General features: G+C 56.1%; 2 protein-coding genes across 11 annotated transcripts in view; both read right to left on the bottom strand.

Moving 5' to 3' along the window:
- The window catches only part of Plec (plectin), a 57652-nt gene extending 53883 nt beyond the window's left edge, over positions 1–3769 (bottom strand). For 3 of the 8 annotated variants that reach the window (XM_015486591.2, XM_048802321.1, XM_048802318.1), the window contains exon 1: positions 266–425. In XM_015486591.2, the coding sequence (XP_015342077.1) occupies positions 266–350 (85 nt within the window). In that variant the 5' untranslated portion in view covers positions 351–425. Of the gene's footprint in view, positions 1–265; positions 426–2155; positions 2355–3013; positions 3124–3427; positions 3562–3619 lie in introns of those variants that run through there. The other 5 variants (XM_048802311.1, XM_048802308.1, XM_048802309.1 and 2 more) reach the window with 4 other exon arrangements.
- A 303-nt stretch (positions 3770–4072) lies between these two features.
- On the bottom strand, positions 4073–11572 carry Parp10 (poly(ADP-ribose) polymerase family member 10). 3 transcript variants are annotated; one of them, XM_048802330.1, is made up of 11 exons: positions 11419–11572; positions 11122–11300; positions 10794–11044; positions 10481–10717; positions 9644–10401; positions 9312–9533; positions 9109–9205; positions 8228–8890; positions 8000–8133; positions 4732–4906; positions 4073–4656 (listed from the first exon to the last, which is right to left on the bottom strand). In XM_048802330.1, the coding sequence occupies exons 4-11, from the start codon at positions 10665–10667 to the stop codon at positions 4322–4324; spliced, it is 2571 nt and encodes an 856-aa protein (XP_048658287.1). In that variant the 5' UTR covers positions 10668–10717; positions 10794–11044; positions 11122–11300; positions 11419–11572; the 3' UTR covers positions 4073–4321. The 3 variants fall into 3 exon arrangements, with proteins under 3 accessions (XP_048658287.1, XP_015342082.1, XP_015342083.1); XM_015486596.2 differs by having other exon boundaries at positions 10790–11044; XM_015486597.2 differs by lacking the exon at positions 9312–9533 and having other exon boundaries at positions 10790–11044.

Raw genomic sequence — 11572 nt, forward strand, 5'->3', positions numbered from 1 at the left:
CCACCCACCGTACGCTGGATGCCCTATTAAGGGCATGGCTGCGGGGGCTCAGTGCAGCGCTGCCCACCTCTTCCCTGGGCGCCCAGGGACACGGGTTGAGCCACACTGGTGAGACCAGATGGTGGCAGGGTTCGCACTGGGCCACAGTCCGGATGGCGGTGGCAGACAAGGTGGTCAGTGACCTGCTGCTGGGCTGGCCGGCCCAGGCACCGCTGAGCGAGCAGTGGCGCACTCAGAGGGTGGGCGGAGGCCCCTGGCGCCGTACCTTTGTACTTCTCCCGCACCTCCTCGTAAGCCTGGACGAAGTCCTGCTCGTCGGGCGGCGGGCCGGACGTCAGCAGGGCAGCCATGCCGGCTGGCGCGAGAGGCGAGAGGCGGTGGGGCGCTGAGCGCAGGGACAGCCTCCAGCCGGGCCGCTGCACTGCCCCTGCGGCCCCGCGCACCGCTTAAAGAGGCCGCCCCCGCCCCGCCCCGCACCCAGGATGCCCCACGGGCGGGGCGGGGCCGCGGGACTGCCCGGGGAGCTACGCCTGCCCCTGGGCGCTGCTCAGCGGGCTCCGAGTTTCGGTCCCACGCGGGTCCCGCGGGCGCACGCCCCTTCCCGCTCCAGACCGGGATGCGGCCCTCCCGCAGCTCTGATTCTCCTGGGTCCCAGGTCAGCGTCCTCCAGCTCCCTGGCCCCAGCCAGTGCGACCTCACTGGGCCGCCCGTGCGCTCCCCTTCCTCCCCTTTGCCTTTACTTAGAATTCTTCCATTGCAGTATTGGAGATAGAGTTGATATCTCTGGTAGGCAAAGAGTCCTTTAAACTCAAGTAAAAAAAAAAAAAATCTGTACATAAGATGACAAGAGTAAACGATTTACAGAAGTAAAAAAGAAAGCTTGGTAATAAATGATAGCACAACTCCTTTCCACCCATCAGACTGGCAAGGCCCTCTGTCTCCCCACATTGACAGATGGCTTTCTGGACCACTCCTGGCAGTGTTTCTCCTAACGTTAAATCCTGTGAGCCCTGTGAGCAGAAGTCCCTCTTCTAGGAATCAATCCTGAGAAAATAATCAGAGGAAAACACAAAGATCCTGCCAGGGGTTCTGGCTAGAGCATAGCTAGCAGATGAATGCCAAAGACCACCATAAGTGGCTGCTAAGATGCAGCCCCCACCCCTTTGCATCATTAAAGGTCCATGGAGAGGACATTCATGATTCTCTTTCAAGTGGGAAAAAAATGACCTCAATTAAAATTCTACATGAGGGCTGGGGATATAGCTCACATGCACAAGGCCCTGGGTTCAATCCCCCAGCACCACACACACACACACACACACACACACACAAAATCCTACATGAAATGAGAAAGATCATAGGTTCCTGCACAAGCACATGACCCCGGGGGCAGGGGGCAGGGTAGCAAGAGCATGTCCATTACTCTTCTCTGCTCCTATTTCCACAAGCTGTTGCTTCACTTCCAACAGCAAACTTCCTCGATGCCTGCAGCATCACCTCCCCACTGGGCAGCTGGCTTTCCAGTCCTCTCCCTCACACCTTGGTCTACCTTCCTGGCCTCCTGGACCTACCATGCCTTTCATATGCTTCATAAGCCCCTGAGGGTCCTAGTGGATGGAATACCGTCCGTACTCCCTTGCTTGATATATTCTGCCCAATGGCCTCCAGCCCTAGGTCACTTACTTCCCAAAGGGATAGACTGCCTGCCAACCTCCCCTGGCCTTCTTGCTGGATTTTTCTCATCTTCCTCCTCAGACTGGTAGGCAAAGCTGGACTCTGGCTGACCAGGTATCTCCTCTTGTTCTACTTCCATGCGCTCCTGGGTGGCAGCCAAAACCGGGGGGCATGGTGAGCAGTTTAGCTCCAGGACCCCAAGGAATTATCACCATCACATCTGGACCCTTGTTATGAAGCCAGAGATGGTAGGGCTGTATGTAGCAAGAAGTCCTGCCTTAGGCTTGTGCAGCTACCTGGGGGGCCAGCAGGTGGCGCTGTACTACCTGCACTCACCTGGAACAAGAGAAGCCCTCCCTAACAACAGTTTTCCTTTGGCCTTTCATCCAGTCAATCCAAACACCTGCACACAGCACACAGCAGGTGCTCAATCAACAGGCCTGTGTTAACGAGCTGGGCAGACCAGGTACTTCTACGTTACCTGCAATGCGGATGACAGCCCGCTCTGCAGGGTCCAAGACACTGCCGTTGCCCCCAGAGCCACCTCCGCTCCTCCTGCTCCTCTGTGTTTTACCAAGGTTCCAGGGTAGTGTGTCCCCAGGGCTAGGTGAACCACTGCCTCCATTGGAGCCCCCTTCAGACACTGCTTGAACTTCAGAATCCTCTCCAGACATGGCCTCCTGGAGAAAGAACAGGGGAGCAGTCACACTTCTGCCTGCAGAAGAGAGGCAGATACTGCACACTGACCCATCACCTCCTTAAACTAAACGTTGACCCCAACCACCCATCAACAAAGACACCACATCCTTCCTATGACCCTGCCTTACCTACATACCAACTCCTTCCTCTCTACCAGTCCTTGACGTCTCATTCACATCTAGCCTCACCCCCTCCAGCCCACTTCTCAGATACCCAAACAGTGACCCCCACACACATTGATCTCAACTCCTCCAGTGCACTACCAGGACTACCCGGTTCACTTCCTTCTCCTAGTCACACAATCACTGAACCTTCTACTCCACCCCCATCACAGGACATTGATTCCACCTTCTACCCTGTTAAACATGAGGGGAGGGAGTGACTACCTTCACTCAGGCACTGACAGCAGACTCCCCACCCTGTCACTGGACAATGATCTCCACTAGCTGCATCCCAACTCGTTTCCCTCCCCCAATCTCCCATTAGCCATCAACAAACATTGGCCCCAGGCTCCTACTTGTCCTGGCTTCAGGGGAGGACTTCCAGACCTACCACTGGATGCTGGCACACTACCTCCAAGCTGTCTTTAGGACTCCCCATCACGCCATCCCACCCCACCTCCAGCCCTGCACAGTCCCACCTAGATCCCGGATCTCCGCAGCGAAGGCCTATAAATAACTGAAGCCGCAGCGGCGTGGGCCGCCGAAGCTCCACTGCGGCAAGATTGGGGGGTGGGGTGGGTGTTGGAGTAGCCGAGCGCCGCTCCTGCAGCCCACCCTGCTCACTGTAGGCGCAGCGGGAGTGCACGCATACCACGCGTGCACACGCCCCAGCTCCCATCCACAAGACTGACGTGTGAGAGGTGAATGGGGCTCTGTCTCGGCAGGGGAGGGGTGGGGTGGGGGCACAATGTGGGCTCTGTGCCTCCGCCCTTAAGCTAAGGGCGGGGAGAAGACTGCGGGCACCGAGCCGGGGGCGGGGTGCCCCGGCCCCCGCGCCAGCCCCCAGCCCAGAGGTCCGCGGCAGCCAAAGCCTTCGCAGCAGCGTTTCCTACCCACGCTCCCCGCACCGCCGGTCCAGTTCCGCAAACTCCCGCGCGCTGGGAGGTGGTGTCTTCCGCGACAGCGCAGGTTGAGTTGCAACACAGCCCCTAGTTCCGGGAGACATTCGGCCAAGACCCCACCCGCCCCAAATCCTCAACTCCCGCACGCTGCGCGCCTCTCCATCCCCGCCCGGTCCTACGTGCCTAGTGGCTCCGCTGGGCTCAGCTCGGCCGCCGCAGCCAGACTGCTGGGGCCGACAGAGCCGTGGAGGCAGCGCGGGCGGGGCGAGTCTGGAGCCCCGCCCTGGCCCCCGAATGAGAACAGAGCTGCGCGGGCACCGTCAAGAGCTGGCAAGCGAGGCCAGCGTGACCGGGATCCGCGCGCGCGAGGCCGGGGCGGGTCACCGAGGCCGAGGAACCCGAGCCTGCGGATGCGCCGGCAACGTGCTCACTGTGCGTGCAGGGCGTGCAGGTCGGCTAGGAGACGCTCCTGGGCGAGCGTGAGCGACTCTAGGGCGGCGTGGGGTTCGAGTGCTCAGGGCTCCGCCCTGCAGCTTCAGTGGGTTTCCCAACAGCTGCCCCCAGGAGCGTTCGACCCCACCCCTGGCTACGCGGAGACCCCCACTCTCCAGAGGTCTGATTCCGAACGCCAGGAGGTTCTGCCTGGTTTCACGTTTATTCAGAGACACAGAAGCGCTCAGACGAGGTCCAGCCAAGACGGGCGTGTCAGGCCGGCGCACCCTCCTGCTGGGCTTTGCTGACCCCTGGTGGTTGGGCCGACCCAGCCCTCCGGGTCGGCCTAGATTCCTGCTCCCCAACAAGAAGCAGGAACGTCCCCAGGGAGGAAAGGGGGGTTTGTAGAACGGGGAACCTGTAGAGCAGCAGGCCACAGGCTAGCCCCTTGGGTCAGGTGGCCAGAGAGGGACTCGAGAGTCCAAGGGAAGCCCGGGGTATGTGCTCGCAGGTGATGAGATGAGTGGGCAGCGCCTGAGTGTCGTGGAAGATGACAAAGATGCTGGGCTGATGGAGGCAATCCACAGCACTGTCGTAGCGCAGGAGCACATGGCCAGAGGGCCGCAGAGGGGGTGCCCGCAGATCGCGGCGGCCCTGCGCATAGTCTCCCGTCAGCACCCGTGCCACAAACACCGCCTTGTGGCCGTCAGCATTGGGAGGCGAGTAGCGGTCCTGCACGGATAGGGAGGCGCGCGTGGCGAAGTACACACCCTGCCCGTAGAGCGTACCTGCAAGGCGGAAGCGGCAGAGGTCAGAGTGATGGGGGTTGATGGAGCCCCAGCCCTGCCCAGCCTAGGCCTAACCGTTGCGGCCGCAGAAGCTGCGGTTAAAACCGAACGCGCAGATGTCCGGCACTGCGGAGGCCGATGTGCCATGGTACAGGACCCGCTCCACAGGGCGCTGCACGCAGCGTTCCTCAAGGCGCTCCAGGTGCAGCTGGTACTGCTGCTGCAGCAGCGGGTGCGACACACGCTCCACCTATCAGGTGAGAGATGGTCAGAGCCAGGCTATTTGCAGTTATTTCTTGCAGTTATTTCCTATGCCTGTGGGTTGGCCCAGGAAAAGCTGAGGTCAGCAATCAGGAGCCCCTTGGTGGAAAATTTAGGGGGAGACCTTGCAGCCCCCTCATTCTCTGTCCAGCCACAGACATAAACTACCTCCATTAGGGAGCAAGTGGCATCCCAGGACTTCTAGGAAGGCCTGACACCTCCAGGGAGGTCTAACTCCTGCAGAGAGGTCTGCAGGTGGACAAACTCCACAGGATCACCTGAATGCAGGATGCACAGCCAGACCTCTGGAGCATAAAACCTAGCCAGGTGCCTACACTGCCCTCAGCAGTACTCCCAACGTTCAGATGCCACAGCCCTCTCAGTTCTAGAAGACCCAGGCAGGAGAGAAGGCCTGAAGTGACCAAGCCCTAAAGTAACAAACTCAAGGACCCAAATACAGCTTTTAAAGAAACTCTAATTAGTTGCTTCAGAGGCAATCAAAACAATACTACATTCATAAAACAAAACTAGATGCTAAAAAAAAAAAGTCTAAAAATAAGAAATAGTTCTTACATTAAGAATGAGATTGCTGGGCTGAAGATGCAGCTCAGTAGAACAGCACTGGCCTAGCATGTGGGAGGCCCTGGGTTGGATCCCCTAGCATGAAGAAGGAGGCCAAGAACAAGAATGCTGAGCTAACTTCTGTGGGTGGGCCAGATAATGGAATGGTTAGAGCTAAAGATCCAGCTAGAGGATCTACATGGAAATAAGTAACTGATGCAGAGAGCAGAGCTAAAGGAAAAGAAGGAAACAACACACGGGGAGCGAGGCAAGTGGAAGAGGTCTAAGTTCTGCCTCTCAGGAGCTCCAGGAAAAGACAACAGGCAAGAGTGGGGGCTCCTGGGAACACAATGGAAGACGAGCAGAAAGGTAACATCTCCAGATGGGAGGACCCATGAAATGCTAGGAAGGACAATGTGAAGGACATATTCCTGGCACCTGACAGGAAAATCTTACCCTTGAAGTGAAGAAAACTTATCAAATGTATACACCCACACCCCACCCACCCACACACCCACTATCAAGGTTAATGTACAAATGGGAAGAAATCTCACATTGAGTATCTCACCAATGCTGGATACTAAGAAACCATGGAGATATTTATGTTTTTAAGTTTGTAGGGTAAAAGAATCTTAAAATTAAAAAAAGAGCAAAGTCTTCAAAAGTCTGAGGGCAAATATCTTTTGAACCTGAACAGTGTATCCCAGCAAAATTATTAATGAAGAATGTAGAAATAAAGACAAGTTAGAACATTTAACAACATAGAAAGTTTATATCAACTCAAATTAGAATTGTAAAATACCTCTAATTATAAAAGTTATTTTAAACTTAAAAGTCAAAATGTTCACTATCCACTCAGAGATATTCCTTACTCAAGAACAGAATTCACACAAGAGGGTATCAAGCCAGACTCGGAGGTGCACACCTGTAATCCCAGCGGCTCTGAAGGCTGAGGCAGGAGGATCACAAGTTTAAAGCCAGCCTCAGCAAAAGCGAGGCTCTAAGCAACTCAGTGAGACCCTGTCTCTAAATAAAATTCAAAATAGGGCTGGGGATGTGGCACAGGAGTCGAGTGTCCCGAGTTCAATCCCTGGTACCCCTTCCTCCAAAAAGAGGGTATTGAGGAGGCACAAAGTACCCTAGCAGCCAAGCACAACCAAGAAAAAAAATGAAGTAAAAAATCACAAGATAAGCTTAGAACACTTTCTTTCATGCAGTAGTTTTAATAATAGGATTTCATTTACTTTACTTACTATGGTTCTATTTTTTATAACTATAGTGGTAGGATGGTGGTGGTGGTGGGATAGTGGTGATTGTGGTGATTGTACTAGTGGAATGCTGTTGGTGGTGACAGTGATGGTGGTAACTGTCACCAGTGGGATGGTGGTGGTGGTGGTGGGATGATGGTAGTGGTGGTGATGGTGGTGGTGGTAATGGTGATGGAAGTGGGTAAGTAGGTCAGGTTGTAGGTGACTTCCCCAAACTTGGGGAAGACCAGAGGTTCTGCATTTATGACCAGCTCTAGGTGGAGGCTGCTGCTGCTGGCTGTACCCATAACTGAGCATCAAGAGGGGAGAACTCTCTGCCCAGGCTTACCAGCACAGTGACTCAAGCTCTCCTCTGTCCTTCTCATCTGTCTATGGCCAGCCCTCTCTTGGATTCATCCCTCAGTTATGAGCACACTGTTTTCTGGATCAGAAACTTCTTCAACCCTGGACTTCTTCTATCTACTTCTATCTCTATCCTTCTCCCTCCTACCCAGCCTATTTCCAGAGTTGTTCCTGCCCTCATCCCCCATTTACTCTTTGCCCCCTCCCCACACTAACTCCCTGATAGACCATCCTGACCAACCCTCCCTCCTTAGTCCTTCCTTTGGGCAGGGAAGATATTGTGGTTCCTACTCATCTTGTGCACCCCTGCCCCAACCTATGTCTTCTGTAAACCTCTCTGGTCTCTCTAGTCCCTCCTTCTTGGTTCTTCTTCACCTTCCTGGACAGGTAGTGGCTCCTGGGGCTTCACTCTAACTCCCCACCAATTTTTCCCAGCCTTTTTTGAAAACAAGTCCATTTTCAGGGTTGCGAAATTTAGTAAGTTAGAAGACAAGAAAAGGGGCTGAGGATGTAGGTCAGTGGTAGAGCACTTGTCTAGTATGCTGGAGGCCCTGACTTTGATCCCTAGCCTCACAATAAACAAACAAACAAGCCAGGAAGAGGTCACCACACTGCAGGGAGCCCTGGCCCCAGTTGGAGACAGAAGAGCCCCTAGAACAGGACAAGTTACTCATTTATGGGAATAAGTAGCTCTCACAGTGGTCAAGAGAGCATCACCATTCCATAGTCCAGGCAGGGAAACTGAGGTGTACAGAGCATCTCACATAGTTCCTTGCAGAGAGCCTCCCTCAGGCCCCAGTGCTCTCCTGTCCCTACCTCAGTCTCTAGCCTGTCTGCTGAGCAGGTCCTGGACAGCAGACTCTGATGCAGGCAAGTCTCACCGAGACCTGTGAGACAGAGTATAGACTCACCCGTATGATGCGGATTCTGCTGTGGGCAGTATCCAGGGTGTCATAGAAAGCCTTCACCACATTTTGGAATTCCTTGGTGCTCTCTTCCAGGCCCTCCAGCTTTCCCAGTGGCCTTTTCAGCCTCTGTTCTAGCACTGATATGTAGAAAGAAAGGACATCAGGGCCATGCTTACACACTAGCCCAATAGTCAGCCACCTGCCCTCTCCTAGTCCAAAGCACAGACTCACAAGTAGTGTCTGAAGCCACCAAGGGAAAGGCCAAACTCTGATCCCAGGGGCCAGCAAGTAGCACAGCAAAGTGGCGTGCCGCACGGGCAGGTTGGGCTCCAAAGCCACAAAAGACAGTGCAATCACCACGCAGGGCAACATTCACACCATGGCACTGCCCCAGGCGAGCACACAGCTCTGTGGGCAGCACACGGCCTGGGTGTCTCACAGTCTCCTTATTCAGGTGTACCTCCAAGGCAGCTGTTAATGCTTGTTCCAACTCATCTATATCCTGCTCAAAGGGTGCATGCACCACCAACTGGGCCCCACTACCAGTTCCTCCATTCAGGGACTCTTCTGCTTCCAACAGGGGTTGCTCCAAAAGGGAGAGGGCCAGGGCTTGTCTTAGTGCAGCAGCTTCCTCCTGCTCAGCAACCTTGTCTTGAGGCTCCAGTGACCGATGGAGGGCCAGTTGCAGTGCAGCTTCCTCCTCTAGCTGCCCAGCTGCCCCAGTGCTGAGGCTCACAGGCTTCTCCCTAGCCCCAGGTGTGGGTTCTTCATCCTCCTTCCCTGAAGTTGCTGCCTCTTCTGGCTGGTCCTCAGGTCCCTCCTCTCCCAGCTCCAGGGACAACCAGTTCTCCCTATCGAAGCCTTCCATGGTTGCCAGCAGCTCTCGGACTTCCTCTGAGGGTAGGGAGAGAACACTGGGTCATGAGTCAGGTCCAGCCAGGATGGTATTGAAAAACAGGATGAGATGGAATGGATGAAAGATGGAGTGAGTTTGAGGGTAGAGGATGGGCCTGGGAAGGGTCACTAGAGAGGTAAGAGTTCAGAGCAAGGCAGAGAGCAGGGTCAAAAAAGGACCACAGGACATGCTGGGGGCCCCTACCAGGGAGCCCTACCCAGGCTCATGTTCTCCTGGTCACTGCCTGTACTATCTGTGGGCCACCAGGTATGGCTGTGGCCAGGGAGGACCTGAAGGATCTCAGTGGAATCCACCTGTGGGGAAAGGATATCAGGGTCACTAGCCTTTGGGCAAGGGAGAGGGGGTACCTGGAGCTGGAGAGTAAGACAGGAGAGAGATAGGGAAGAACTTCATCTCTACCTCTTCAGGGTCCATGACCAGGTTGGCACTGGCCAGACGCTCTGTCCCAAAGACACACTGGAACTGAGCCTCCAAACCCTGCAAAAGGTGCTGCCCCTCCACACCCAGCAGGAACCTGGCACTGCCTGGGTGCTTCAGGCTCAGCACATGGCAGCTGATGCTACCCAGCAGACTCTGCAGCAACTCCTGGGCCACCTGGCATGAGGCCTGGGCTCCACAGAGCTGCAGGACCATGAGAGAGGAACAGTATGCAGATTCAGGGTACAGGAAAGGTACCCAGAGCCCCAGTGGGAAAAGGAGGCAAAAGTGAGGAATTTCTATGGGTCACTCACCCGAAAGCCAGTCACCTCCATTCCTTCAAGTGGGAAAAGAGCGACATCTCCCAGGCTGGCAAGAAGGTCCTCATGATAAAGCTGTAGGAAGCGCATAGCTCCTGGCTCCATCGATAACACCATCTCTACCAGGCCCTCCTGACCCTGAAGCCCCATATGCCCAGGGCTCTTCACCCCAACCTTCTCTGCAGATTCCAGGGCAATCTCTTCTGGACCCACCAGCCCCTCCTGACCTGGTGAGCCCCTGGCAACTTCCATCAGGCTTTCCTGTGCCAGAAGCCCCATGGGTCTCTGGCCCTTGAGCTTCACTTGTCCCAGCAACTCCATAGAGACCTCCACTGGGCCCACTGAGCCTGCAGACCCCATAGGCCCCAGACCCATGAGCCCAGCCTGCTCTGGAGACCCCACAGTCCCCAAGCTCACAGGCCCTTCCTGCTCCAGAGATCCCATAGGCCCCTCTTGCTCTGGACATCCCACGGGATCCAAGCCAACTGGCACAGCCTGAAGACCTGTCCTCAGAAAGGCTTCCAATTGCCCTGGTGCCTCCCCAGAACCCACAGTCACAGCCCCTGCACACTTCAGGGTTTCTGCCAGCCCTCTAGTCTCCAGGAGAGCATGCTCAGATCCCAGCATGGATGGGTTATCCTTTCCTTTGGTGCCCTCAGCAAGCTCCTCAGGCTCCAAGATGTCATAGTGGGGGACAAGTTTCAGCTCTGAGCCCTGCAGCCAGTGGTCCTGCTGCAGCACCCGTTCAGCCACTTGGAGGAAAGAAGACAGAAAGCCTATCAAGTTTTTGTGAAAGAGGAAGGGTCCCATGTGTCTGCCCAGCCCACTCACCCTGCCACTGCTGGAAGGAGACAACAGTGCCCAGCTGTCTCGGCAGGCTGCGCAGGCCCTCCAGGGGCCCCCCACCACTGCGGCGCTCATTCTCCAGGTACAACTCTAGCAGCAGCATGTCCAAAGGGGGTGTGCCCCTCACCACACGCACAGCTCGGGCCTGAGGCACCCAGGTCACTGACACCATAGCCCCATCCAGGTCCGTATTCCGGGCCTGTTCCTCCAGGACATGAATTTCTGTGGGAAGGGTGCAAGTCAGCTTGGTGTACCTCCCCTAACCAGCACCTCAGCCCCATTCAGGCCTCTCACCTGCCTCAGAAAGGGGCATGGCCAGCTGGACCAGGGCCCGATCAGGCCTGGGACTGGCCAGGGCATGGCAGGACTGCACTGGGTGCCCCATGGCACTCAGCAGGGCCTGGACATGCTGCTCCAGGCGCAGTGGCACAGTGCCAGGTGGTAATCCTTGGAGAAGCAGACGTGCAGGGGCGCGTGGTGGAGCTGGGTGCAGGCTCAGTCTGGCACCATGTAGTCGGTGCTCTGCCTGGGCCAAGACCCTTTTGGCATCTGTGAGCAGGGGTGGGACGTCAGTGTCATTAGGGTATCAGGGTTCCCAGGCTGCCCCCTTTAGCCAGCTCCCTCACCTGCAGGCTCTCGAAAGGTAAGGATACCCCCACAGCCAAGTCTCTGCCAGCTCAACACAGGCCCCCCACCGGAGCGCCGGCGGTTCTCAAAGTACAGCATGAGCAGTTCCTCTGGCATGTCAGGGGGAAGTCCCTGGAGCTCTACCGCTGCCCCTTCCTCCACCTCAGCCATCAAAACCCTGGGATGGAACAGACAGGGAAGAGGCATGTTCCACCCCTCCTGCTCCCTCCCTGGGTCCCTCCCCCATAACCCCTCGGTGCTGCCCCATCATGAGTGGCCCCATATTCCACACTTACAATCCTCCTGCCACCCAAGCCTTCAACCAGGACTCCTGTGACTGCCTTCTGCAGCCTTCCGGCAGAACAACAGAAACCCAGTGAAAACAAAAGTGAAACTGACTGAGGGAAGGAGAAAGGGTGGGGGCATGCCTGGCTCTGGGGACTGGCCACT

This window comes from Marmota marmota, unplaced genomic scaffold (genome assembly GCF_001458135.2).
Source record: "Marmota marmota marmota unplaced genomic scaffold, marMar, whole genome shotgun sequence".
In the NCBI taxonomy this organism is placed as follows: domain Eukaryota; kingdom Metazoa; phylum Chordata; class Mammalia; order Rodentia; family Sciuridae; genus Marmota; species Marmota marmota.